Below are 27,969 nucleotides of genomic sequence, written 5' to 3'. Positions count from 1 at the left end.
GCCACACCTGTTTTTGGCCCACTGCCTGCTTTTGCTTCAGATCCCAGGGCCCCAGATACCCTCAGAAGACGGAGGTGAGGACACACTTAGTGGGGTGGGAGGCGGCCCCTTTCCCACCCATGAAGCTCCATCGGGGTCCTCTGGCCCTGGAGCACCGACCCAGGCCAGCTATGGCAGAAATCCCTTTTTTTTTTTTTTTAAATACAGGCAGGGTCTCATCATGTTGCCGGCTGGTCTTGAACTCTCGGCTCAAGCGATCCTCCCTCCTCAGCCTCCCAGTGTTGGAATTACAGGCGTGAGCCACCAAGCCTGGCAAGAAATCATCTTTATTCACATTCCCCACCCCACCACCTGAGAGTCCCTTTCACTCCAAGCCCTGGGCGTGATGGGAGGGGGCCAAAGAGGGGCTGCCTAAGGCAGGGCCCAGACCCCACAGTGTGGGCCTCTGGAGCTGTGTCTTTACTCTTACTGCCGATCAATCCCATGCTCTGAAGTGCGCACACTCTGGCTCCTTAGTAGATGCCATAGGTGGGCTCATGGCTGTCCCTGTACCGGTCCAGGTAGCGCAGGGGCTGCCGGTGGGGGAAGCGCTTCTGCTTGGGGTGGTAAGGGGGCGGCCGCACAAACTCAAACACCGGCTCCTGCATGTCTGCAAGAAGAGCGAGGGGCACGGGGGTGGTCTGCTGGCCTGCGCCCCCTCAGGCTGAGGCCTGCCCCCCAGGGGCCTGCCGCAGCCTTCCCCTAACAAAGCTTCTCCCTGGCAGGGCAGGCGAGGCCTGGGAGCTCAGGCACACCCAGTGCCCCAGCCCCATGGCCCTTACCCAGAAGCTGGTGGAAGATGTAGGTGACAGAGTCATCCCAGCGGCACTGGAAGAAGGACAAGCCGGCTGGAGTCATGGCTTCTTGGTGTTTCTTGTAGAAATCAAAAGTGTGGAAGGTCCGCTGGGCCAGCTGATAGCTATGAGAAGATGGAGAGCGTGTGAGAGTGGGGAGTGGGGCACCAAAGCCCCTCACCCCTCCACCCCAACAGGTAACCCTGAGAGGCCCCTGGGAGTCTGCTAGCACCCTATCCTGCTCTTCTGCCAGTCTCGAGGCTGAGGTCGAGAGAGAACTGAGCAAGAGTGACTGTTCCAGGGGAGCTGGCCTGAGGCTGGGTTATGTGTGGGTGGTGTAGATTACCAGGGTGAGGGGCGTGCGTCCTCGGAGAAGTCAATCTGCTGGTCCTGCTTGAAGAGCAGGAAGGCAAGACGGTGGATGCCGGAGCCTCGGGCAGGGAAGGGGGGGAGGTAGGGACACGTCACCTGTCCTTCAGCCACCCGGTTACCCGGGATGTTGGTTCTGGGAGGAGGAAAGTCCCCATTAATTACCACTCCAGGGAGGCAGCAGGAGTGTCCCCTCAGCTCCATGCACACCCTAGAGGCTGACATGACTCCCTGGGAGGACAGCTCTAAGCGCTCTCTCTCCTAGGACAGAGGAGGCAGCCAAGCTCTGTGAACGCCTGGACATACTGCAAACATGGGAAGTGGGCTGGAGGAGCTCCTAGTGGGGGACGGAGCTCCAGAAAGCATCAACTTGACAGCAAGGCCACGCAGCCTGCTTCCAGGCCCCGGGAGCCAGGGGGTCAGCCACAGTCACTGAGGCTAGAAACCATGCCACTTTTGGCTGCTTTTCCCTCTGCATCTTGAAGTCTCCAGGACCTTGTCAGGGAGTCTGTGCCCAGCCTGGCACAGGGGCGGCGAACGCCTCAGGCACAACTCCCCAGAGGGTCCTGCCGCACAGGCTGGTAACTACAGTCGAATAAAAATGACAGAAACCAGCCTGCCAGTCACTGTCCCCAGTTAACCGCAAGGCTCAAAGTTGGGGTCACTGGCCTGACCTCTGCCCCCTGGCCTGGTGTTCAGACCCAAAAGCTACCAAGATAGAAGGCAGCCCAGTCTGGGCCCAGGGAAGGAGCACCCAGTGGTTCAAGGAGCACCTGGGAGACGCCACAGCTGCCAGGCCTCTCCCGCTCCTTCTCCCACGTGACTGTCACAGTCCACCTCACGTTGAATAAGGCACGTGGTGCCATTATCCCAGTTCTACAGGTGAAGAAATGAGTTTAGAGAGATGAAGGGGCCAGGCATGGTGGCTCACACTTGTAATACTAGCACTTTGGGAGGCAGAGGCGGGCAGATCACTTGAGCTCAGGAGACCAGCCTGGGCAACATGGTGAAACCCTGTCTCTATAAAAAAATACAAAAATTAGCTGGGTGTAGTGGTTTGCACCTGTAGTCCCAGCTACTCAGGAGACGGAGGTGGGAGGAGCACCTGAGCCCAGGAGTTAGCGGCTGCAATTAGCCATGACTGCACCACTGTACTCCAGCCTGGGGGACAGAGTGAGACCCTGTCTCAAAAAAAAAAAAGAAAAGATGAGGTTTGTGGGGACTGACCGAGGCCTACTGCAAACTTTGTCTCCTGTAGCTGTCTTCAAGTAGACACGTGGACCCCAGGGCCCCTAACACCCTCAAGAGGCAGAGGCGGGAGTCACCTCCTGAGGCGGGAGGTGAATTCAAGGTCCCATGGGTAGTCCATGGAACTCAGGAGCAGCTCAGTCCAGGCTCCCAGGTCCTCCTCCCGCCTGGGCAGTACCCTTCTACCCCCGGTACTCCGGTACTCACAGCAGCCAGTGGAGGTACTCAGCATCCGGCTCCAGTAGGTGCCCATCTGCACAAAAAGACACCTGCTGACCACGGCCCAGCCGACCACAGCCCTGCTGCCCCCTCCCTTGTTAGGAGCCAGCGCTGGAGATCTCCACCTGGCCCTTCCCCCAGCCCCCCAGGGCCCTGGCCCGTGGGAGGTGAGAGAGGCAGAATGCCTGGTGAGCCCCAGATACCCACCCAGGCTAGTGAGTAGCAACGTCCACAAGGAGCCCTCTTCTGCCTCATAGGTCACCTCTGGCGCTTGGGCAGCCTGGCAGGGAGAGTAGGAAGCTGTTAGCCCCACCAGGGACAGACCAGCTGTTGCAGGGAGCCTTGGAGAAAGGGGGTGCCCACTCTGACCCAAACACCCTTGACAGCCCCTGGCACAGGCAGGCAGGCAAACGGATGCGTAGAGAAGGAGCCCTGCAGAGTTGCCTGTCCAGGCAACAACCACAAAAAAGAACAAGTGCCAAGGCCTGGCCAGGAGGGCACACCACAGACAGCAGGCCGGTCACAGGAATGTGCTAAGACAGAGCCTTTTTTTCCTTCTTTTTGTTCTATTTTCTTTGAAATTGTCATGGTGTTGTCTTCCAGGAAATCAAAGAGACAGAGAACAAAATTCCAAACCCAGGAGTGTCTGTGACACTGAGATGGGATGTGTCTGTGTTTGCACAGGGCAGGGAGGAGGGGCACAAGTGAGCGGTTACCTCGGTTGGAGTCACCTCATTGCCACAGTACACGGGCATCAGGTCGTCCTCACCCACAGCGTAGGCCACGTGCAGGGGAACTCGGGGCACAAAGGTGGCACCGTGGAACAGGTCTCGGTAGAGGCCGTAATACTCAGCCAGACGCTGCTTGTGGTAGGGGCCACAGGTCCTCTCCCACTCGGCCCGCACAGCATCCAGTGGGACACTGGCTAGACAGGAATAAGGCCAGTTGGGATACGGGGTGGGGGCAGGGACACACCCTGTACCCCAACTCTGGGATGGCCCCTCCCCTGAGAAGGCTTACCTGTGCGGAGGCGGGCAGCCTGCTCCTCTTCCACATTGGCCCGAAGCTCCCGGATGGCCTGTTTCCGTTCTAGTAGCTGTTGGGTCCGGGAGACTTTGGGTGGAGGCAGCCCAATATCAATCTTCTCTTCGGTATCTGGAGAGGGAAGATGTGTTAGAAAAACAGGGTCACGGCTCACTGCAGCCTTAACGTCCCTGACTCAGTCTCCTGAGTAGCCGGGGCTACAAGTGTGCACCATCTCATCTGGCTAATTTTTGTATTTTTTGTAGAGACGGGGTTTTCCCACATTGCCCAGGCTGGTATGGAACTCTTGGGCTCAAGCGATCTGCCCGCCTCGGCCTCCCACAGTGTTGGGATTACAGGCGTGAGCCACTACGCCCAGCCATAGTAGCTAATTTAAAAAATCTTTCTGAGAGATGGGATCTCATTATGTTGCTCAGGCTGGTCTCAAACTCCTGGTCTCAAGTGATCCTCCTGCCTCAGCCTCCTAAGTAGCTGGGATTACAGGCGCAAGCCACTGCACCCAGTGAGGTGGCGGGCACATCTTCTTAGTTAAACTGCCTGTCCCTACCTAGTCCTCTCATTCTGTGCTTCAAGCTCTGCTGCTCAAGCTTTCCCCATGATTCACAGAATTAAAACATACTGTGCAGTCTACTTCCCAGACCTGAACAGGATGTAATTGGGAAGCAAATCAGATACAACTTGAGGTTGTGTTTTTCTTTGAGACAGAATCTCGCTCTGTCGCCCAGGTGGAGTGCAGTGGCGCGATCTCGGCTCACTGCAACCTCTGCCTCCCGGGTTCAAGCAATTCTCCTGTCTCAGCCTTCTGAGTAGCTGAGATTACAGGTGCCTGCCACCATGCCCGACTAATTCTTTTCGTATTTTTAGTAGAGACGGGGTTTCACCATGTTGGCCAGGCTGGAGGTTGTGTTTTTCTTTTTTTTTTTTTTTTTTTGAGACGGAGTCTTGCTCTGTCGCCCAGGCTGGAGTGCGGTGGCGCGATCTCGGCTCACTGCAAGCTCCGCCTCCCGGGTTCACGCCATTCTCCTGCCTCAGCCTCTCCGAGTAGCTGGGACTACAGGCGCCCGCCACCACGCCTGGCTAATTTTTTGTATTTTTAGTAGAGACGGGGTTTCACCGTGGTCTCGATCTACTGACCTCGTGATCCGCCCACCTCGGCCTCCCAAAGTGCTGGGATTACAAGCGTGAGCCACCGCACCCGGCCGAGGTTGTGTTTTTCTGATCCACAAACCAGGTCACAGTTTTGTCTAGGTCATGGGAAATTGAAGTCAATGGTCCTTCCAATTATAGTTGAGATCACCTCCAAGCCTGTTCACAGGTGGCTATGAACACCCAGCTGTCCTGGGTAGAGTGAATGACTGATGCTAGAAGGACTTACAGAAGTGCTTCTCGGCCAGGTGCCGTGGCTCACGCCTGTAATCCCAACACTTTGGGAGGCTGAGGCAGGGGGATCACTTGAGGTCAGGAGTTTCAGACCAGCTTAGGCAACATGGTGAAACCCCATCTCTACTAAAAATACAAAAATTAGCTGGGCGTGGTGGCGCATGCCTGTAGTGTCAGCTACTTTGGAGGCTGAGGCAGGAAAATCGCTTGAAACCAGGAGGCAGAGGTTGCAGTGAGCCATTGCACCACTGCACTCCAGCCTGGGCAACAGAGCGAGCCTCCGCCTTAAAACAAAACAACAAAACAAAATAATAATAACGAAAACATACTGAGCCCTCATCAGAGATGGCATTAGGCAAAAATGCCAATGAATTGCCTCTTTTAATCCTCAAAGCAATTTTGTAGCAAAGACACAATTATTTTACAGTTGAAACAAGCTCAAGGACATTATCCCTGAGAGGCTGAGCTGGGATTTAAATCAGGCTATTTAGATTCCACGCTTGTGCCTTTAACCACCACAAAACTGCCTCTATAAATGCTAAAAAAAAAAAAAAAAAAAAAAAGAAAAGAAAAGCATATACTTCATAAATTGTAAGTTCCTTAAAGGTTGGGGTCTTTTTTTTTTTTTTTTTTTTTTTTTTTTGAGACGGAGTTTCGATCTTGTTGCCCAGGTTGGAGTGCAATGGCGCGATCTCGGCTCACCGCAACCTCTTGCCTCCTGGGTTCGAGCGATTCTCCTGCCTCAGCCTCCCGAGTAGCTGGGATTACAGGTATGCGCCACCACGCCCAGCTAATTTTGTATTTTTAGTAGACACGGGGTTTCTCCATGTTGGTCAGGCTGGTCTCGAACTCCCGACCTCAGGTGATCCGCCCGCCTCGGCCTCCCAAAGTGCTGGGATTACAGGCGTGAGCCACCGCGCCCGGCTAAGTTGAATTCTTTTTTGAGTCACCCTGCCCAGGACTCTAATTTCATTCAGCAAAGTATTGCACACGTACATCCCTGCACTGTTCAGGTGCAAGGATCCAATGGAGGGCAAAACAAGCAGGATCTCTGTCAACAGGGGGCTTACAATCTGGGAAGAGGTAGCGCACAGAGTCAGAATGCAGTGTGGCCAGAGCTACCTACAGAGTATTTTAGGCGCACAGAACGGCATTCCAATCCGGAAGGTCAGGTGGTCAAGATTTTAGGAGCCAATATTTTAGGAGCTGGAACTCTAATAGTAGGGGGAGCGAATTTTCCAAGAATGAGGCGCAGAATGTGTGAAAAATCCTGGCGTGATTAAGCTGCCGATAGTGCACACAGGTCTGCAGGCGGGACCTCCCAGCCTCCCCAGAAGCCACAGGGGCGCCGGCAAGGCTCGCCCAGCGCCCGGGGAAGACGCCAGCGGGTCCCCTGAGTTCCCCGGGCGGTGGCTGCAGCCCCTGCTCCAGTCGCCCCGTACCTGTCTTCTCCCCGAAATGCTCCCGGTAGGTCCGCCACCAGTGCGGAGCCTGCGCCTCCTGCTCTGCCCGGCGCCGGTAGCGGTCGAAACTCCGGTACTTCTCCAGCCGCTCCAGGTTGCTCAAGTCGATGTCCCTGTTGGGCATTGGCCCCAGCGGGGGTGTCCGGCGGCCCAGGACGGCTGCGGGCAGAGAGAAGACGTAAGGCCAGCGCCCCAGAGCTCGGGCGACAGGCCTCCCCCCCAACAGAGCTGCCCACCTCCACAACCCTCACCCGAGCTGCTGAAGCCCCGCCATCTCCGACACCCGCACAGCACGGCTCGCCAACAGGGCGCCGCCATCTTCCCTCCGGCCTGCGTCACCACGGCCGCCACTAGGACCCGGGCACAGGTGGCCAGCGCGACGCCTGAGCGCACCGCGGCAGGCCCCGTCCAGACCCGCCCAGGCCCCGCCCCTAGGCCCGCCCCTGGGCCCGCCCTGCGGAGCAGGCCTCAGACGCCTGTCCCGGAGGTCCCTGCAACGTCTGCCTCGGGCGGAGGTGGAGGTGGCCGCGGTCTGCAGACGCCCGACTCCGGAAGTGCCCATTGGACGGCGGGGCGGAGCTGAGAGCAGTCAGGTGCTCGCCCACGGCTGGCCACCAGGGGGCGGCACAGACCGGGGTCGGCCGGCGGGGCCCTCCCCGCCTAGCCCCTGGACGCGGCGTCCTGATTTCCCCAGGGGCGCAGGCCTGGTTGGGAGAAGGGGTGCGAACTCCGATTCCGGACTCGGTCTGCTTGGGTTTAAAACCCAGACTGAGGGCTGGGCGCAGTGGCTCACGCCGGGAATGCCAGCACTTTGGGAGGCCGAGGCGGGGGTAGATCACGAGGTCAGGAGATGGAGACCATCCTGGCCAACACGGTGAAAACCAGTCTCTACTAAAAATACAAAAATTAGCCGGGCGTAGCATACGCCTGTAGTCCCAGCTACTCGGGAGGCTGAGGGGGGAGACTCGCTTGAACCTGGGAGGCGGAGGCAGAGGCCGCAGTGAGCCGAGATCGCGCCACTGCATTCCATCATGGATGACAAAAGTGAAACTCTATTTCAAAAATAATAATAATAAAAATAATAAAAACCCAGACTGTGGCCGGGCGCGGTGGCTCATACCTGTAATCCCAGCACTTTGGGAGGCCGAGGTGGGCGGATCACCTGAGGTCATTAGTTTGAGACCAGCCCTACGAACACGGCGAAACCCTAAAGATACATAAATTTTTGTATCTCTACTAATGATACAAAAATTAGCCGGGCGTGGTGGCAGGCGCCTGTAATCCCAGCTACTCAGGAGGCTATGGCACAAGAATTACTTGAACCCGGGAGGCAGAAGCTGCAGTGAGACGAGATCGCGCCACCACCTCGGTGACAGAGTGAGACACCGTCTCAAAACGACCTCCCCCCCCCAAAAAAATAGATCGTGACCTTGCTGTCTTCCTTGTGGTTTCCTCATTTAGGAAAAAGCAGGTTAACACTAGTGCTTACCTGACAGCTGTCAGGATGAAAAGATTACCCTCTGAAAAGTGCTCGCAGTGGTTTGTGTGTTAGCTCAACTATCTCCAACTTCTCATTATCCACACAAAGGTGGAAGTGACCTGGTTAAGATGCAGATGTGAATGTTTCTGGCAGGACTCAGGCTTGCTCTTGTGATCCAGTTCTACCATGGCAAAACTTGGTAGCCTGGGGAATCTGGGACTCTCCTCTGCCCCAGCCCTGGCCCTCCTGCCCTAAAAGGCAGGACTTTTCCATCGCACTTTGCCCCTAGGCCACGGGGCCTTTGTACACGCTGTCTCTTTTGCCTCTCACCTCCTCACTGCCCCACCTTGGCCTGGCCACCACCCAGTCCCAGGAGAGGGGTCTCTCCAGGAAGCCTGCTCTGACATCCCAGGCCAGGGCTGGTGGTGACCAGGCCAGTGGCTCTGGCACCAGCAGAAGCTTGACCCTCACAATCACTTTGAGATGGAATGAGAATGGAATGAGAGTTTCTCCATCCAGCAGGAAGTGGCCACACCTTCCACTGGTTTTCATAAACAGCAGCCAAACAGCTAAACCTTTCACAGTCATTTCTAATTCACCCAGCAGTATGCACCTGCTACATGCTAAGTGTGGTGGGGAATACGTGGGGCAGTCACACCCGGTCCTGCTCATAAGGAGTTGCTTATTCTGAAATTCCATACTGCAGTTATGCAGTACAGGAGCATAACTGGATTGTGTATATTTACATCGTGGCTGTTTTGCCTTGTCCCTTTTTTTTTTTTGAGATGGAGTTTCTGTCGCCCAGGCGGGAGTGTAGGGGCACGACCTCGGCTCACTGCAACTTCTGCCTCCCAGGTTCAAGTGATTCAAGTGATTCTCCTGCCTCAGCCTCCCGAGTAGCTGGGGTTACAGGAATGCATCACCAAGCCTGGCTAATTTTTTGTATTTTTAGTAGACGTGGTTTCACCGTATTGGCCAAGCTGGTCTCAAACTACTGACCTCAGGTGACCCGCCCACCTCGGCCTCCCAAAGTGCTGGGATTACAGGTGTGAGCCACCGCGCCCGGCACCTGCACCAGTATTTTTTGCCCATTACATTCCACCAATATTTCTTTTTCTTTTTTTTTTTTTTTTTTAGACAAAGTCTCACTCTGTCACCCAGGCTGAAGGGCAGTGACACAATCTGGGCTCACTGCAACCTCCGCCTCCCAAGTTCAAGCGATTCTCCTGCCTCAGCCTCCCAAGTAGCTGGGACTACAGGCCACGCGTCACCACACCTGGCTAATTTTTGTATTTTCAGTAGAGACAGGGTTTCACCACGTTGGCCAGGCTGGTCTCGAACTCCTGACCTCAGGTAATCCACCCACCTTGGCCTCCCAAAATGCTGGGATTACAGACGTGAGCCACTGCGCCTGGCTGCAATATTTCTCTCTAAAAGGAACTGAATGAAGCACTTGGGTTATGATCTTGTTTATAATTTTGAAGGACAAAGAGCAGCAGCTACACAACACTCATTTCTGTACTCAGCCCTCTCCAGTGTCTGTGGCCTGGGAGAAGGCTGAAGGGGATAATTAGGATGCCTGCCACACCCTCATGGCGGTGACAGGAATGCTGAGCACTTACACTGAGTAAAGTGCCATTATAACTGAGCGCCTGTGGAATGCCTCTGCTTGGCTGTCCCCCCGGCACTGTATACTCATCTGTGACACCACCCAGTCACCCAAGCCAGGAACCTGGGCGTCCTCAACACGTCTTCCTTTCTGATCCTCCATGACTGGCACTAGGCCCGAGGGGCACTTTTCTGTGAGCTCTCCCTGCCATGCCCGGCAGTCTTGCCCACAGTCCCTCCCCTGCACCATTGCCAGCTGCCTTCCTACACATCCTCTGTCCCCACTCTTGTCCCCTCTGGTCTGGTCCCCACCCTGCAGACACAATGGGTTTTGTTTTGTTGTTGTTTTTTTTTTTTGAGACGAAGTCTTGCTCTGTCACCTAGGCTGGAGTGCAGTGGTGCAATCTTGGCCCTCTGCAACCTGTGCCTCCCGGGTTCAGGCGATCCTCCTGCTTCAGCATCCTAAGTAGCTGGGATTACAGGCACACGCCACCATGCCCAGCTAATTTTTTTGTATTTTTAGTAGAAACAGAGTTTCACCATGTTGGCCAGGCTGGTTTCGAACTCCTGATTTCAAGTGATCCACCCACCTTGGCCTCCCAGTGTTAGGATTACAGGCGTGAACCACCGTGCCTGGCCAATGGGTTTTCTAAAATACAAATATGGTTCAACCTTGTTTAAAATCTTCTAGTGAAGACCTGAAAATTTGCCCTCAGACAAATTTGCCCTGAAAAGTTGCACGTCTTTAACAAGATATGCAAAGCCCTCTCATTCTAACCTCTTCTCCCTACTCTGTCTTGAAGGCCATGCTGTCCCCCTGTGGGTCTCCCAGCACCGCCCTCCCCGACGTGTGTGCTTGATCACCTGCAGGTCCTGCAGGTGGCTGCCTAGATACCAGCTGCCCCTGGGCTGACGTGCCCATCCTTAGACCCCCCAGCTCTTTGCACAGGTCTGCCTCAGGACTGGTTGAGTCTCTTTTGCGGAGAATCAAATTTGAGACTTAACCAAGGCTTCCGATGGGGCATGTGATGCGTCCCTCCCCAGTGTTGGTACCAGCCCCAGAAGCGCCTGAAAAGATCTTCCTCCCACACCAGCACCTACCAGGAGCGTAGCCTGTTCCTCTGGGAGGTAGGAGAGTGGGGTGGCTGACAGCCTGGGGCTTGGGTATTGGCCAGAGCAGAACTCAAATCCAGGCGCAGCTACTTACTGTCATTTCAGGCAGGTTATTTAATCTCCCCGGGCCTCAGTTTCTGCGTGTTTGAAGCAGGGCTAATAGTACCCTTCTCCTGGCTGTGGTCCAGCTGCCAGGTGCCACTGGAGACCGCAGGTACTGGAGGGGAGAGGCACGTGGCCAGAGGTGCCTGGTCCTGACCAATCTTATAGGCTGATTTTTTAATAGGAACATCTGCCTGTTCTTTGGGACTTGTCCAGCAAATAACAGGAAACATTTTCTAAGAAATAAGTATAAACTCTGATGAGCCATGGCAAAAGCAGGCTTTTAAAGCTTAATCAAGTGAAGCAGCGGGAGTGGAGGAGGATCAAAGAAATCTCTGCTAGTTGTGATTGATTCCTTGTCACCTCCACTGCATACCCACTGAGCTGTGGCTTTGGGCAGGTGAGCAGCACAGAGGTGCCTTCCCTCCTTGTCCCTCCCCACACCCCACCATCGTCACAGCTCCCTCCGCTGCCAGTGGGGCACCCAGATGGGGAGGAAGCTGAGGAGGCCACTGTTCACCCAAACTGGTTGGTTCTTCGGGCAGTGCTGGGAATAGGGTGGGGGCTCTGGGCAAGCCCAGGAGGAGGAGGGCCCGGCTGAGTTCCAGGAACATCTCACACCACAAGGGAGGATCTAGCTGGTGCCCTCCCTGTACCATCAGGAGGCCAGAGGGCCCTTCTCCAGCTCATCAGGGAGGGTACTGCTCTGGCCGGGAGTAGGGAAGGCTGTTCGTGGCATCCCTCAAGAAAGCTCCTGCCTTAGAAGAGGCCCAGGCCAACAGAGTCCACAACAGTCTACCTGTGGAGCAGGGGGGAGCTCACAGAGCCCAGTGAGAGCTGGGGGTCCTTGCTGCCAACTCAGACCCTCAGATCCAGGCCAATGGCTTTGGGGCAGGGCAGCCAAAGCCGTGGTAAGACAGCCTACACCATAGAACCCCAGAGGCAGGGGCTGTCCCGGGCTGGCACATTTGGAAAGGATGCACTTGCACCCTGTCCACGGAGGAGCTGTCATCAGGCCTCAAGCATCTCAGAATCCTCCCCAGGCACTGCCTCCATGGAGGCAGCAGGACGAACAGGAGAGTTCTGGGGTCTGAACCCTCTGTTGGGGAATCGGCGGGGGACCCACTCAGGCTGAATGAGATGTCAAATTGTGGGACCGTTTCTTCAGGGTCTCCAGGAAGAACTGTTCATTCTCCAAGAAGTCACGGTCCTGCAAGGCAGATTTGGATGGGCAGTCACCTTCCCTGAGCTGAGAGAGAGGTGGAGCCCTGGAAACTAGCTGAGCCAGCCCTCACTGAGGCCCCTCCCAACATCGTCCCTGACTCTGCCTGGCTCTGGGAGTCAGCAGGGGCCATGAAAGAGCCCAGGTATGGAGTGAGACAGACCACAGTCTCAATCCTGGCAAGGTTACTTGTTTGCTGTGGAATTTACGAGCACATGACTTCATGTCTCTAAGCCTCAGTTCCTTGTCTGTAAACATTCCTTGTAGCCCTTCCTTGTAGGGCTGTGTGAGGGTAAAAGCTTAAAATATACGCAAAGCAGGCCAGGCATAATGGCTCATGCCTGTAATCCTAGCTAATCCGCAGGCCAAGGGGGTAGGATCACTTGAGCCCAGGACTTTGAGACCAGCCTAGGCAACATCGTAAGACCCCATTTCTAAATATAAATAAATAAGTAAAATATAAACAAAGCCTTCAGCATTGAGGTTGGCACACAGGAAATGCTCCATAATGACAACTGTTATCATTATTGTTTTGGTTTGTTTAGTTTGAGACAAGTGTCTTGCTCTGTCACCGCAGCTGAAGTGCAGTGGTGCGAACACACCTGTAGCCTCAACCAACTGGGCTCAGGCAATCCTCCCACCTCAGCCTCCCAAGTAGCTGGGACTATAGATGTGCCCCACCATGCCCAGCTAATTTTTAAATTTTTAATATATATTTTTTGAGACAGAGTCTCGCTCTGTTGCCTGGAGTGCAGTGGCACTGTTGTGGCTCACTGCAGCCTCGACCTCCCGGGCTTAAGTGATCCTCTCACCTCAGCCTCCGGAGTAGCTGGGAGTACAGGTGTATGCCACCACGCTCAGCTATTTTTTTGTGGAGACGAGGTCTCACTATGTTGCCCAGGCTGGCCACGAACTCCTGGGCTCAAGTGATCCTCCCACCATAGCCTCCCAAAGTGCCGGGATTACAGCTGTGAGCCATGCACCCGGTCCTATTTTTTTAGTTTTTCATTTTGTAGAGACGGGGTCTCAACATATTGCCCAGGCTGGTCTCAAACTCCTGGGCTCAAGTGATCCTCCTGCTTCAACCTCCCACAGTGTTGGGATTACAGGTGTGAGCCACTGTGCCCAGCCTGTTATCATTATTACTATAGGTTATCATGAGGTTTAACTGAGATGACATATGCAAATTGCTTTGCACAGAACCTGGCCTAGTGGGGAGGTCTGAGCATTGGCTCACTAAGCAAACTGCAGTTTTACTCCCCAGGAGCTGGGGTCACCCCTCCCCAGGGCTACCATGTGCTCCTCCCTGCCTCTGCCCCGAGCTAGAAGGACTCGTGAACACAAGGATCCCCAAGGCCAGGAGAGACTCACCTGCTCTGCCATGTGCCTCAGCAGCACCAGCCTGGCATGGAGGTGCAAGGGGCTGGGGTCCAGGCCAGTCGGTGGCTGGCTGCACCAACGGGTGGTAGGAGCAGGAGGCATGAGGGCTGAAAAGGCCAAGGAGGAAGTCAGGGACCAAAGTGTTGGTGGAAACACCGGGCAGTCACAGCTTGTTCCTGCACAGCTGCTCCCCCTGCCAGTGGGTGGGCCCTGGCCATATACTCAGGGTGCAATGGCATTAACTCTCAGAAGCCTCTGGCAAATGCATACCTGCTCCTACCTGGCAAGACCATTTATAGGAATTTATTTCAGTGAAATAATCAGGCAAAGGTGCAAAGACATATGTAGGAAGATGTCCACTGGGTACTCTTTCTCTTTAAGACAACAAATCACTCAGCACAGAGCAGCCCCACAGTGGAAAACTGTGCTGATTGGGAACTGACTAAATGTTTAATGACTGATCTGAAAACCTGTTCCACGTGTACATTACTGAGTGAGAAAAAGTAAAGTTATCGAACAACACATACAATCCTAATTTTGTTTTTAAAAACATGTACCAGGCTGGGCGTGTTGGCTCATGCCTGTAATCCCTGCACTTTGGGAGGCCAAGGCGGGTGGATCACCTGAGGTCAGGAGTTCAAGACCAGCCTGGCCAAAATGGCAAAACCCTATCTCTGCTAAAAATACAAAATTAGCCAGGCATGGTAGCACATGCCTGTAATCTCAGCTACTTGGGAGGCTGAGGCAAGAGAATCACGTGAACTCAGGAGGTGGAGGTTGCACTGAGCCTAGATCATGCCACTGCACTCTAGCCTGGGTGATAAGAGCGAAACTCCATCTCAAAAAAAAAAAAAAAAAAAAAGTACCAGAGTGGAACATTATGCACCAAAATGTTAAAAGTGAAAAGTGGTTCTCTCAAGACTCGGGAGTGGCGTTGAGGGTGACTTTTTTTTTTTTTTTTTTTTAAACAGAGTCTTGCTCTGTCCCCCAGGCTGGAGTGCAGCGGCACAATCTCGGCTTACTGCAACCTCCACTTCTTGGGTTCGAGTGACTGTCCTGCCTCAGCCTCCTGAGTAGCTGGGATTACAGGCACCTGCCACCATGCCTGGCTAATTTTGTATTTTTAGTAGAGATGGGGTTTCATTATGTTGGCCAGGCTGGTCTTGAACTCCTGACCTCAGGTGATCCACCTGCCTCGGCCGCCGAAAGTGCTGAGATTACAGGCGTGAGCCACCACACCCAGCCTGATGATGACTTTTTTTATTTCCTTTTTATTTTCCTGAGTCCAGAGTTACAAAAAGGTGACATTTTTCATAATAGTGTTCCTCTATTTCTGATTTATCTAACACACATTATTTGTGTAAAAAAGAAATAAGGCGACTGTAAAACCCAGCTGGCCGCCTTAACTGGAGCGGCTGGAGGAGGGCCTGCCCACTCCTAGCACTGCCCCTGCCCAGTCCTGAGCCGCCGGCTCTTCCTTCTGGAGCCACTCACCACTCTGGCTGGAGGCTGCAGGGCCCTGGGCCCTGGGGAACAGACCCACGAGGTTGGAGGGCAGGTCCTGTCGTGCGCGGTCCAGTTGCAGCCTCTGCTGGGCCAGACTCAGATGCTCCTGTCCCCGTTCCCCCGGAAAGAAGGACTCAGCTGTGAGGTGGGAGGCTGGGGGTGCCGGGGGCAGGGGCGCCATACACTCAGGGAGCCTTGCCTGGTGCATGTGCTGCTCCTGCTTCTGGAGCCGCTCCTGCTGTTGCTGCACCGCCTGCAACCGGGCCTGCTGCTCTGCCTGCACCTGCCGGGCCTCGCGCAATGCCCGCTCCCCCTCCTCGTACTTCTCGGAGGCCACCTGCAGGGAGGCTGCCTGGGTCAGGGCTGCCTGGGCTCAGCTGCGCCCACGCCCGTGTGCCCGAGCAGCACCTTGCTCATGCTCTCCACCTCCTCGGCACGGAGCTTGACACGCAGGGCGGTGGCGTTGATCCTCTCCTTCTCCAGCCGCAGCTCCTGCCGCTCCTGCTCCAGGGCTGCTCTCTCTGCTGCCAGCTGCTTCTCCTCGGCCCGGAGCTCGCTGGCCCTGATCTTCAGCTCAGCCTGCTCCTGGAGACGGCGGAGACCCTGTTGCATTCTCCTCCCAGGAGTTGCGCTGCGCTCTGTGCAGGACTTTAGGGTCCCCTCTGCCCACCCTGCCCCTGGGAGGGGCTGGCGGAGCCAGGGGCTTCCAGGGAGAGCCAGAGAAGCCTGGGGCCAAGCCGGAGTGCTGCCCTCACAAGCCACGTGACTGTGGCAGGCTCAACTCTGAAGTTCGGTTTTCTCATTTCTAAATGATCAAAGTCATGGGAATATAAGGATCAAATAAAATGTGTATAATGCACCTGGGACAATACGAGGAAGCTGTTAGCATGATGATGCGATTACTGTTTTAATCCCTATACTCTTGTGACATTAGTGCTACACTCTCCTAAGACTGGAAGCGGATGTGTCCAGATGGACGGGCGCAGGCTCCCCTGGGCCCTCCACTGTCCGCAGGCTCTGGGCCCTACCTTGGCCAGGCTGATGAGGGTGCCCTCCCGCTGGGTGTCCACCTGCAGCGCCCGCTCGGCCTCGCGCTCTGCCCGCTCCTTACTCAGCTTTTGCTGCGCGGAGAACTCCGCCCACTCAGCAGCCAGGCGCCGCCGCTCCTCCCCGCACTTGAGCATGACAGACTTCTGCTCCTCCAGCAAGGCGCTCTGGGATGTGGGGGTGAGGGCACGGGGTGAGTGTCCCTGGGCATAATGGCAGGGGCAGAGGCTGAGTGCGGTGGCTTGACTCACCTTGGCTCGCTCCAGCTCCGCCCTTTCCATGGCCATCTGCTGGGCCGTGACCTTCCTTTGCTCCTCTAGGGCGCGCTGCATGGACTCCGCCTTGGACTGCTCGGCAGTCACCCGCCAGCGTTCCTGTAGGGCCCAGGGCAGGACTGAGAGCGTGGTTCCTGCCCTGAGGATCATGCCTGGCCACTCCCTGAGAAGCTGCATGAACCCACCAGTGTCTCCCACACTATGCCACTGACCCATCCTTCCCAAAGAGGCACAAAATGAGGGGTGCCTGGGAGGCACTGCCAGGGCCCAGCCCGCACGATTCTGCCCAAGAGGAGGACCCACAGGTGCCCTCCCAACCCTCAGGTCTCCAACAGCACCAAGGCTAGCAGCTTGGGAGGGCCAAAGAGCAGCAACATCCCTGCCATTGAATCGCCAGCTACACACTCTGTCTGTCCTCACCCATCAGCCAAGCAGGCTAAACACAGGGTGGCCTAATGCTGTGCTGTGGGCCCGGCCACACACAGCACGAGGCGAGAGCTTCTCTGTGCCTGACCCCAGGCAGATGCTTAACACAGTTACCAAATGAAGAGGCGCATCAAAATGGTTCACAACATCAAAGCATCTCTATCTATGTTGATATGGCTATAGGATAGATATCAGGTCAGCAGTGGACATCACTGACTAGTGGGATATTTTTATTTTCTTCTTTAAAAACATTTTTTTGGGCTGGGCACAGTGGCTCAGCCCTATAATCCCAGCACTTTGGGAGGCTGAGACAGGCGGATCACCTGAGGTCAGGAGTTCAAGACCAGCTTGGCCAACATGGTGAAACCCATCTCTACTAAAAATACAAAAATTAGCTGAGCGTGGTGGTAGTTGCCTGTAATCCCAGTAGCTCAGGAGGCTGAGGCAGGAGAATCCCTTGAACCCAGGAGGCAAAGGTTGCAGTGAGCTGAGACTGCGCCACTGCACTACAGCCTGGGTGACAGAGCGAGACTCTGACTCAAAAAAAAAAAAAAAAAGTTTTTGGCTGGGCATGGTGGCTCACGCCTGTAATCCCTGCACTTTGGGAGGCCAAAGTGGGCAGATTGTCCGAGCTCAGGAGTTTGAGATCAGCCTGGGCAACATGGCAAACCCCCGTTTCTACAAAAAATACAAAAAATTAGCTGGGTATAGCGGCATGCACCTGTGATCCCAGCTAAGATTGCTTGAGCCCAGGAGGTTCAAGCTGCAGTGAGCCGAGATCTCGCCACTGCACTCTAGCCTGAGTGACAGTGAGACCCCACCTCTAAAAAAAATTTTTTTTTTGGCCAGGCGTGGTGGCTCCTACCTGTACTCTCAAAATGTTGGGAGGCGTAAGTGGGCAGATTGCTTGAGCCTAGGAGTTCAAGACCAGCCTGGGCAACATGGCGAGACCCACATCTCAATAAAAAACACACTATTAGCTGGGTGTGGTGGTTTGCGCCCGTAATCCCAGCTACTCAGGAAGCTGAGGCAGGAGGATGGCTTGAGCCAAGGAGGTCAGGCTGCAGTGAGCTACGATCACACCACTGCACTCCAGCCTGGGCAACACAGCAAGACCCTGTCTCTAAAAAATAACAGTGCTTTGTAAAACCGTAGAAGATGACAGCTACTAGCTGAGGACAAAAAGATAGGTGGGAGGACAAGGAAGGCTTCGTGGAGGTGGTAGCATCGAAAGATTCATTACCATTGAATTCAGCCAAGGAAGATTTCCACAGGTAAGGAAAAGGAAGTGAGCAAAGGCAGGGACTGCAGGTGCGCATCACCACACCCAGTTAATTAAAACAAAATTTAAATGTTTTTATTTATTTATTTATTTATTGAGACAGAGTCTCGCTCTGTTAACCAGATTGTTGTACAGTGGTATGATCTCCACTCACTGCAACCTCCGCATACTGGGTTCAAGCGATTCTCCTGCCTCAGCCTCTCCAGTAGCTGGGATTACAGGCATGCGCCAGCACGCCTGGCTAGTTTTTTTTTTTTTTTTTTATTTTTAGTTTCACCATGTTGGCCAGGCTGGTCTCGAACTCCTGACTTCAAGTGATCCTCCAGCCTTGGCCTCCCGAAGTGCTGGAATTACAGGCATGAGCCAACTTGCCTGGTATAAAAAAATTTTTTTATGGTCTCGCTAGGCTGGTCTCAAAGTATTGGGCTTAAGTGATCCTCCTGCCTCAGCCCCTCAAATAGCTGGGATTATAGGCACAGGCTACTGTGCCTGGCTAAGGTCACTATTATTTAAATAAAGCATGTGCTTACATATGAAAGGTATCTAGGGAGTTCAAATGTCTCTGTGAGAGCTGAAGAGGCTAGGATGACATTTAATGGGCAAGAGCATCTGTCCCAATGTCAGGCCTCAGCTGATGTGACGGATTCGAGTGTCAGGAAGTGGGAAGTGCAGCTGATGGTTGTGGGGGCTAGACTGTGGAGGGCAGCCAAGGTGGCCAAGGGGCTTGCGGTGCTGAGGAGCAGGCAGGGCATGGTGGGGGCCTGGCCAGGCGGCCCCTGTGCTCAGGTGGGCAGTGCTGAGGGCCTGGCCAGGGCAGGGAGATGTAGAGGCAGGAAGCGGCAGGTGGGGCGCTGACCTCCTGAGGAGGTGAGGTCAGGGGAGTGCCGCCACACCTGCGGGTGCCCTAGAGAAGAGGCCCTGTGGCAGGAGGGCCAGGAGGACGGGCCTCACCTGCTCCAGCAGCCGGCTCTGCTCATTCAGCCGTGCCTCCATCTTCCCGATGACCTCCTGTTGCCGGCTCCGCTCCTCCTCCATGTCCCGCTGCTGCTGGCCCAGCCACTCCTGCAGTGCTGGGGGCAACCCACAGGGTGCTCAGCAGCTGCTCCCCTTCCCACCAGGAGCCCGGGTGGCTGAGAGGGGAGGGCATACCCCGCAGCTGCTCGTCACGCTGCTGGATCCCCAGCTTCCGCTCCTGGGAGGTGGTGAGGTGCGAAGCCTCCACGCGGGAGGACAGCTCTTGCAGGCTGCTGGAGAACTTCTCCATCTGGTGGATGATGCTATTCAGGGACCTGGAAGAAGACTGGGTCAACCCCACCTGAAGGTCTCAGGGACCCCCCGGCCCCCAACCTCAGGCGGGCATTGTTGGGACAGTGCACATACCGCGTATGGGAGGTGGCACTGGTGGCCGCATCGACCTCTCGGTCCTTCAGCAGCTTTAGCCGCTGCAGCTGCTCCTCATGGTCTCTGCGCATGTCTAGGATGGACGCCCTGAGGGGAGGCGGGAGGGGAAGGCGGTCACTCTGAGCTGGACCACCCAGATGCGGCAACTCCTTGTGGAAGGGCGTGCTTCCGTGCAGCCCTTGCTCCCAGGCCTCTCCTCCGCTGGGCACTGCCTCAGTTTCCCCAGCTCCTCTGTCTTATCTGTCATGGTGCCTCAATGCTACATGCACTAAGATGGACATTCCTCCCATTATTCAACTTTTTTTTTTTTTTTTCAGAGATGGAGTTTCGCTCTGTCGCCCAGAGTCTCGCTCTGTTGCACAGGCTGGAGTTCAGTGGCGTGATCTCGGCTCACTGCAACCTCTGCCTCCTGGGTTCAAGCAATTCTCCTGCCTCAGCCTCCCCAGTGGCTGGGACTATAGACGCTCACCACCACGCCTAATTTTTTGTATTTTAGTGGAGATGGTGTTTCACCGTGTTGCCCAGGCTGGTCTCGAACTCCTGAGCTCAGGCAATCTGCCCACCTTGGCCTCCCAAAGTGCTGGGATTACAGGTGTGAGCCACCGCAGCCGGCCCCAAGCAGTCTTTCTTTTTTTTGGTAGAGATGAGGTTTCACTATGTTGCCCAGGCTGGTCTTGAACTCCTAGCCTCAAGCAATCCTCCTGCCTTGGCCTCCCAAGTGTTTATTTTGTTTTTTAAATGTTTTTAGAGACAGGGTTTTGTTCTGTAGTCCAGGCTGGAGTGCAGTGGCATGATCATAGCTCATTGCAGCCTTGATCTCTTGGGCTCAAGGTATCCGCCTGCCTCAGCCTCCCAAGTAGCTGGAACTACAGGAGTGCACTATCATGTCAGCTAATTTAAAAATTGTTTTTAGAGACGAGGTCTCACTGTGTTGCCCAGGCTGGTCTCAAACTCCTGGCCTCAAGTGATCCTCCCACCTCGGTCTCCCAAAGTGCTGGGATTACAGGTGTATGCCATTGCACCCGGCCCTGAGCAGTCTTAAAAGGCTGCCTCTGCCTTCATCGACCTCTGACTCCCTTAGGTAACTTTTCTTAAGTTTCCTTCTCTTCTAGAAAGGCAACCCTATCAACATGGCAGGCACAACAGCACAAGCCTTTCTCAGGTGGATCTTGTTTCTAGCCTCTACGGTGTGAGCAGGCGAGTGGACGACCCTGTGCTTAGTTAGACCCTGGGGGGCTTGCTGCTGCCATGCTGTGCCTGAACAGCCTGTGGGTACCCCCTCCTGCCTCTGTAAGAGCAGGTGGCACCCCCACCCATGGGTGTGATGGGTCAGTGTGCTCAGCCCTCAGTCCTCACTCACTGGACTGGGAGGGAAGGACCCAACCCCTGTCCAAAGGCTGCTGGCTACAGCGAAGGGTCTCGTGGGGATGGCTCTCTTCTGGTTACTCCTTGCAAGCCTGCTCCCCAGCTGCCTGTCCCTGGGCCTCACCGCTGCAGCTCCCGGAGCCGCTCCATTTCCTGGTCCTTCTCCTGCGCTATGGCCGCCAAGCGCCGCTGGTGTTGGGCCGTAAGCTCAGCACGGGCCTGTTCGGCCTCCTGGCAGTGCGACAGATACCGAGCTGACAGCTCCTCGTTCTCTCTCCGGAGCCGCTCCTCCCGTTGCTGGTACGATGTTTCTAGCACCTTGATGCGGCTTCTGCCAACAGAACACCCAGCCATGGTGCAAGGAAGGCAGAGGGCTGCCACCTAAAGGCCTCTCCAGGCACACTGGGGTGGACTTTGGGGTCAGTGTGAGATCCAAGGCAGAGCTGGGGCCAGTGCCAGGGTACCTGTGTGCACTCTCGATGAGCTCCAGGTCTGCCTGGTGCTGCTGCTGCAGACTCCCCAGCAGCAGCTCATGCTGGGCCCGTTCCAGCTCCAGCTTCTGCACCTGGGAGACAGCAGGAGGGCCAGCGACCAGGGAGGGGAGGTGGCTGTACTCCACACTGCCCTGTGCCAACAGCCCTTCCTCCCTCCTGGGGAAGCTTCCAGCCACTCTCAGTGTTCCCTCCCGTTGCAACCCTGTCCCCAGCGCCAGCGGCCCTGCTGCCCCTCACCTGGGCCACCAGCTCTGCCAGCCGGGCCTGGCTCTGCAGCAGTTTGGCCTGGAGCTCGGTGGGGCTGCTCTGAAGCTGCACCTGTGCTGCCAGGAGCTGCTTCTGGTATTCTGTGCCCAGCAGCAGGCTCCAGGCCAGGGACTCTGGGAGCAGGGGCTGGAGGAGAGGAAGAGAGGTGTTCCTGGTTAGGGAGGGGACAGGGGCCCAGCTGAGATCAGCTACCTCCTGGACCACTGCTCACTGGACCTCCCTGCATCTGATCTGTGGCTGCAGATGGGGCCAAGGCCTTGGAAAGTCACAGTCACTGTGGCTGAGCAGTCCCCACTGTACCTCCCCTTGCGGGTCTGGTCAGGAGCATGTCTCCCTCCACCCCCTGGAACAGCTTCCTCCCAGCATGGTCTCCGGCTTCCCAGACAAATGGCTGGGCCCCAGCAGAGTCTTCGCTATGACAAAAGCTGATGCTGGCTTTTCCTGTCAGGCCTGAAGCCCACATGTTGACACTAATCTGGTTCCCACGAGCTGTCCCCTACCCACCATCTCTCAGGGACACATTCCTGGGGGGGCCACACCTCCCAGGCCCAGGTATCACAGGTGACTGCCACACACAGGAAAAAGAGGCAGAGGTGTGGTGGGAGGATGGCAGGGGTGGAGGAGGCGTTCTTGACAGAACAGGACCCTGCGGCCCTGCTTTCTGACTGCAGCATCCCAGCTCCCCTGCTTTCTGACTGCGGCATCCCAGCCCCCCTGCTTTCTGACTGCAGCATCCCAGCTCCCCGGCCTGATGTAGGCAAATTAACACCCAGCTCTGCCCGGGAGCAGCGAGGCTAGAAATTCAGGCAAGTTCTGGTTGGGGGTGCCAGGCGGAGCTGGCTGACGTCACATTTGGTATGTTTGAAACATTTTTCCTGGCAGGTCATCAAGTCAAACTGTTGGTGTTGCCTCTGGGCATGGAGAATTGCTCCCTGGGCCCTGAACTAGACCTGTCTGCCCACACCCCTACCTGGATGGGCATGGAAGGCTCTGTGGGTTCCTGGGTGCTCGGGAAACATGTGGCAGGCTCTGAAACATCAACAGCAGAGAAATGAGCAGGAGGCCCAGGGCTCTGGGCCTGCGGGTGTCCAGGAGGGGCTGGTGTCACTCATGTCCCGGGGACCCCAAAGGAAGCTCAAAGCACCTCTTCCTCACCCAGGGTTAAACTCCCAAATTAAGCAGAAAACAAAAAACAAACCAGTGGCTGAGAGGTCTCCAGGGGCTGTTCCCCTCTTTGGGGAACCTGTAGGGAGTGCTGAGGCGGCATGTTTCTGAGTCACAGGGGACCTGAGGACACAGGGATGGGGCATGGTGAGCAGCCTCTGTGTGGGACACGGGGACGGGGCAGGGTGGGCAGCCTCTGTATGGGACACGGGGACAGGGCAGAGTGGGCAGCCTCTGCGTGGGACACGGGGACGGGGCAGGGTGGGCAGCCTCTGCGTGGGACACGGGGACGGGGCAGGGTGGGCAGCCTCTGCGTGGGACACGGGGACGGGGCAGGGTGGGCAGCCTCTGCGTGGGACACGGGGACGGGGCAGGGTGGGCAGCCTCTGCGTGGGACACGGGGACGGGGCAGGGTGGGCAGCCTCTGCGTGGGACACGGGGACGGGGCAGGGTGGGCAGCCTCTGAGTGGGACACGGGGACGGGGCAGGGTGGGCAGCCTCTGCGTGGGACACGGGGACGGGGCAGGGTGGGCAGCCTCTGCGTGGGACACGGGGACGGGGCAGGGTGGGCAGCCTCTGCGTGGGACACGGGGACGGGGCAGGGTGGGCAGCCTCTGCGTGGGACACGGGGACGGGGCAGGGTGGGCAGCCTCTGCGTGGGACACGGGGACGGGGCAGGGTGGGCAGCCTCTGCGTGGGACACGGGGACGGGGCAGGGTGGGCAGCCTCTGCGTGGGACACGGGGATGGGGCAGGGGCAGGGTGGGCAGCCTCTGCGTGGGACACGGGGACGGGGCAGGGTGGGCAGCCTCTGCGTGGGACACGGGGACGGGGCAGGGTGGGCAGCCTCTGCGTGGGACACGGGGACGGGGCAGGGTGGGCAGCCTCTGCGTGGGACACGGGGACGGGGCAGGGTGGGCAGCCTCTGCGTGGGACACGGGGACGGGGCAGGGTGGGCAGCCTCTGCGTGGGACACGGGGACGGGGCAGGGTGGGCAGCCTCTGCGTGGGACACGGGGACGGGGCAGGGTGGGCAGCCTCTGCGTGGGACACGGGGACGGGGCAGGGTGGGCAGCCTCTGCGTGGGGCACGGGGACGGGGCAGGGTGGGCAGCCTCTGCGTGGGGCACGGGGACGGGGCAGGGTGGGCAGCCTCTGCGTGGGGCACGGGGATGGGGCAGGGTGGGCAGCCTCTGTGTCCCTCTCTCAGGACAGAGGCCTGTGCTGCCCACCATGCTCTCATTCCCGCTCAGCCCGCAGCCCAGGCCTACCTCAAGACGCCAGGCCTGACACACGGTCTTTCTCGTGCAGTTGTTCCGGAGCTCCCTCCAGCAGCTGCGTGCCCAAGCCCTTGTGTGCTGGTGACAGGTTGGCTGAGGAAAGGCAGCGTTCAAGGTGAAGATGACAGAAGGCCCAGGTCAGGCTGGATGAAGACAGGGCCTAGGACGGGCTTCACACGTGAAGCTCGTGGCTCCCCTTCCTCCTGCTCCCACCATCCCGTCTTGGGGCGCTCTCCTCCCACGTCTGAGCTCCTGGGATTTCTGGGCGTCTCTTCCCTTCGAGTACCCGCTTCCTGCCTCAGTGTCCAAGTGGTGTAGTGAATGGACACTGTCCAAGCAGTGACAATGGAAATGTTATAGACACTGGAGTCAAGTTCAAGTTCAGAGCCCTGTTCCAGCCCACTTAACTTGGCTCAGCTCTAGATTAGGGTTCTGCTCGGTCTACCAAATCTGGCTGGCTCCCTTTCCCATTATTTCCACCTCTTTCTCGGCTCATGGGTCAGTGAAGGGACAGGCTCTCTTCTGTTTTGGCCTGAGCTTTCCCCTCGGCCTCAGGTCAAAGTCAAAACTGCCCTCCTGTCATCAACCCCAGGACAGGGTGATGTCCCTGGGCTGTCACAAATTGCCCAGTTCACTCCCCTGGGCTCTGGCCACAGCACATCTCACCACTTCCTCTGGACTCCCCCAGCCTGCCAGCCCCTTGTGCCTTCCTGCCCTCAGAGGTCACTCGCTATCCTGCCCCACGGATAGGGGCTTCTCCAAGAGGCGCCTCTCGGCCACTGTGTCTCCTCTAACACTCTCAAAGAGCACAGGGACATCTCAGCTCACACACGCCACACTTGCTTCAGTGGAGTCGGCAGAAGCACCAGCTGTTTGGATGCTGGGGCTTCCAGCCTGAGGGCGCTGTGACAGGGCAGTGGTGTGTCTGCCACCTCAGGGACCCTCTGTCTTCTACCCGATCAAGTTAGCACCCGTCCCCATGGCAGTCAGGGCATGAATGTCAACAGCCCTCCTTCTTGGGTGTGTCCCTGGGGCAAGCCCGGGAGCCAGAGGCTCTCTCTGCAGTGCCCGAAAGGCAGAGTAGCAAAGCCAAGAAGTGGCCTCTGTGGCCACGGCGCCCTGCCTTGTTCCCCAACTCCTGACTGAGGCTGCGACAGGTGAAGGGGCAAAGGGGCTCAAGTCCCCAGCCGGTCCTCCCCCTACTAGCCACAGCAGCCCAAGCCTGTACCTGCCAGAAGGGGGATGGCCTGCTGTCCCCGCCAAACTCAGGCCCTCAGAGGTCCCAGCATGCTGCTCTCTGGCCAGGCCTTGGGACTTCTTCTGAGACAGGGCATGGCTCAGCCAGTCCTCCTCTTTCTCCTCCTTGGAGGCTCGCAGCTTGGAAGCCTGGCCGGCTTTGGCAGGGGACCCTGCACCTTCAGTTGCTGGCTTTGCCCTGGAGCGGGGCAGCCCAGCTGGCATGGAGTGTTGGCTCGCAGGAGGAGGCACTGAGGGCGTGACAGGCACTGAGCTTTCCCGACGGGCCTCTCTGGTGGGTGAGGCAGGCAACAGGTCCAAGTCCTCGTCCTTGAGGCCCAACCAGTCAGCTCCTCCCTTCCTGGGCTGGATGGGGCTGGAAGCCGTTGGAGGGTTCTGTTTGGAGCCTGGTTCTCCCTTGGGGTCTGGGCCACTGTCTGCTAAGAACCTACTTCAAGACAGAAAGGAGGGTGTCAGACAGGGGAAGCAGCCAGTCCCAGTGGCCCCCTAGCAGCCTGCGGCTGGGCGTCACGATGCCCAGGGACCCTGCACAGTCAGCTGAGGCCCAGTGAGCAGTGGCTTCTGGACTGGCTCAGGTGGCAGGCCACATGCTGTCTATAGAACACCACGAAGTACAGAGACCTTGACTTCCACCACATGAACCAGGGACAGTTCTACCCACAGAGAGCAGGAACAGGATCAAATGACAGCCATGGGCACACAGGTCTAAAGAAAAATCAGGCCGAGCACGGTGGCTCATGCCTGTAATCCCAGATCTTTGGTAGGCCAGGGTGGGCAGATTGCTTAAGGCCAGGAGTTCAAGACTAGCCTGGCCAACATGTGAAACCCCATCTCTACTAAAAACACAAAAAAATTAGCCAGGTGTGGTGGTGGGCGCCTGTAATCCCAGCTACTTGGGAGGCTGAGGCACGAGAATTGCTTGAACACAGGAGGCAGAGGTTGCGGTAAGCCGAGATCATGCCACTGAACTCCAGCCTGCGCGACAGTGAGACTCTGTCTAAAAATAGTAAGTTGGACCAAGTGGTTTCCAGGTTTTCCAACAACAGTTACTTCATTTGTTCGGCCGTGGCCTTCATCTATCACTGACCAGTGGCAGCAGGTTCCCAGGGTTAAGAACGTACTGGGTGTGGGAAGAAATGCCGATGAGCATAGAGCTATTCAGATAAAAAGAAGATGAAGAAGCCAACCTGGCACAATGGGAACAACTTCTGAACCTGGGAAAGGATGAGAGGGGCTCCTGGTGCTGTTCTTACAACTTCTGAAGTTTTTTTTTTTTTTGAGACGGAGTCTCGCTCTATTGCCCAGGCTGGAGTGCAGCGAGTGGTGCAACCTCAGCTCACCACAACTTCCGCCTCTAGGGTTCAAGCTATTCTCCAGCCTCAGCCTCCCAAGTAGCTGGAATCACAGGCGCCCACCACCATGCCCTGCTAATTTTTGTATTTTTAGCAGAGACAGGGTTTCACCATGTTGGCCAGGCTGGTCTCGAACTCCTGACCTCAGGTGATCCACCTGCCTCGGTCTCCCAAACTGCTGAGATTACAGGCAGGAGCCACCACACCCAGCCGACTTTTGAAGTTTGAAATTACTTCAAAATACAAAGTTTAAAATATATACTGGGAAAAAAACTCCAAACTCAGGAAATCCTATCACTGATGTAATTTTCTTTTTGTAAACTGCGAGGATCACACTGTCAGAATTGTCATGGCAGGTTCGACAGCAGAGTTCCTGGGAAGCGGGGTCTAAGAAGCCACCACAGAGGCCAGTGGTCTTGCTACCCATCGGGATGTATATTCCTTGGGGAGACCGAGTGACATCACAGCCATTTATGATTTCAGGGGCTTTAGGTGGAGGCAGGCCCACCTGCCCCTTTCCTTCTGAGGCTGGGTGGGGCACCGGGGAACCTGAGCAGCATCTGGGATGGGGGCTCCCACTGGGGCCGTCTCCACCACTCTGTCTGGGCTGGCAGGACCAGGCCATCTCCCGCTTCCTTCAGCACCTGCAGAGCTGAGGACCTTGTACCCTGTGGCCTCCCACATGAGACTCTCGGGTGGGACAGGGGACAGCTGCAGGTGCCTGTCTTCCCAGTGGCCGATCTGTCTCAAGAGGCCAAGGCTCCTGCAGGCCCCACTTACCTGACAGACTGCCGGCGGGACTGCTGGCCCTCAGAGGAGACCACGGTGGGCTGATAGGCTCCAAAGGTGAAGTCCTTGTCACCCCACGCATCTTCACTGTCTGTGAATTAAGGAGCCTGTGACCATGATCTGGATTGGTAGGGGAAACCAAGCTCATTTGTGGCTGCAAAATTCTAACAAAAGCTGAATTCGGTAGCTTGTTGTGTAAGACAAGCAGAGGGAAGCTGCTGTGAAGGGAGCACCTCAGGCACTGGCCAGGAGGATGCAGTGGCCTTGCAGTAGCCGGGCCCTGCCCCAAGATCCCTCCAGGTCAGGTCCAGCGAGCTGCATGTGTCACAAGAACGATTCTCAGCAGACAGCTTGTGGGCTGATGCTTTGAGAAACATGGCCAGAGCAGTGCTTTTCAAATGCGAGCTGCTACCCATGAGAGGGCCAAGAAACCAGCTTAATGTGTCACAGCCAGTGTGTTTCCAAATCAAACAGCATCTCAATCATAGACAACCGAGCATGAACAGTGGTCATGGTAAGTATTATTTCATGACGATTTTTTTTTGTTTGTTTGTTTGAGATGAAGTCTCACTGTCGCCCAGGTTGGAGTGCAGTGGCACGATCTCG

The 27,969-nt window shown here is 56.4% G+C and overlaps 2 protein-coding genes across 25 annotated transcripts in view; both read right to left on the bottom strand.

The window, feature by feature from the left end:
- Positions 1-307: 307 nt before the first annotated feature.
- On the bottom strand, positions 308-10,999 carry MRPL38 (mitochondrial ribosomal protein L38). Of its 2 annotated transcripts, none has more exons than XM_055242179.2 (9): positions 10,852-10,999; positions 6,536-6,715; positions 3,690-3,824; positions 3,386-3,594; positions 2,877-2,949; positions 2,658-2,703; positions 1,180-1,338; positions 822-958; positions 308-649 (listed from the first exon to the last, which is right to left on the bottom strand). In XM_055242179.2, the coding sequence occupies exons 2-9, from the start codon at positions 6,678-6,680 to the stop codon at positions 513-515; spliced, it is 1,041 nt and encodes a 346-aa protein (XP_055098154.1). In that variant the 5' UTR covers positions 6,681-6,715; positions 10,852-10,999; the 3' UTR covers positions 308-512. The 2 variants fall into 2 exon arrangements, with proteins under 2 accessions (XP_055098154.1, XP_055098153.1); XM_055242178.2 differs by lacking the exon at positions 10,852-10,999 and adding an exon at positions 6,808-7,107.
- A 120-nt stretch (positions 11,000-11,119) lies between these two features.
- FBF1 (Fas binding factor 1) overlaps positions 11,120-27,969 on the bottom strand; it is a 31,473-nt gene continuing 14,623 nt past the window's right edge. For 10 of the 23 annotated variants that reach the window (XM_055242101.2, XM_055242104.2, XM_063617111.1 and 7 more), the window contains 18 exons: positions 27,355-27,454; positions 25,194-25,652; positions 23,957-24,058; positions 22,723-22,811; positions 22,495-22,553; positions 21,495-21,650; positions 21,228-21,328; positions 20,888-21,094; positions 19,378-19,485; positions 19,147-19,286; positions 18,949-19,067; positions 16,266-16,388; positions 15,996-16,181; positions 15,376-15,552; positions 15,167-15,304; positions 14,956-15,073; positions 13,453-13,568; positions 11,120-12,069 (listed from right to left, as the gene is read on the bottom strand). In XM_055242101.2, coding sequence (XP_055098076.1) covers positions 11,986-12,069; positions 13,453-13,568; positions 14,956-15,073; positions 15,167-15,304; positions 15,376-15,552; positions 15,996-16,181; positions 16,266-16,388; positions 18,949-19,067; positions 19,147-19,286; positions 19,378-19,485; positions 20,888-21,094; positions 21,228-21,328; positions 21,495-21,650; positions 22,495-22,553; positions 22,723-22,811; positions 23,957-24,058; positions 25,194-25,652; positions 27,355-27,454 — 2,582 coding nt within the window. In that variant the 3' untranslated portion in view covers positions 11,120-11,985. The remainder of the gene's footprint in view (positions 12,070-13,452; positions 13,569-14,955; positions 15,074-15,166; positions 15,305-15,375; positions 15,553-15,995; positions 16,182-16,265; positions 16,389-18,948; positions 19,068-19,146; positions 19,287-19,377; positions 19,486-20,887; positions 21,095-21,227; positions 21,329-21,494; positions 21,651-22,494; positions 22,554-22,722; positions 22,812-23,956; positions 24,059-25,193; positions 25,653-27,354; positions 27,455-27,969) is intronic. The other 13 variants (XM_063617120.1, XM_063617113.1, XM_063617115.1 and 10 more) reach the window with 3 other exon arrangements.

Source organism: Symphalangus syndactylus, chromosome 14 (genome assembly GCF_028878055.3).
Source record: "Symphalangus syndactylus isolate Jambi chromosome 14, NHGRI_mSymSyn1-v2.1_pri, whole genome shotgun sequence".
NCBI classification, from domain to species: Eukaryota; Metazoa; Chordata; class Mammalia; order Primates; family Hylobatidae; genus Symphalangus; species Symphalangus syndactylus.
The sequence above is the reverse complement of the archived record's forward strand: the minus strand, read 5'-3'. Positions and strand labels throughout refer to the sequence as shown.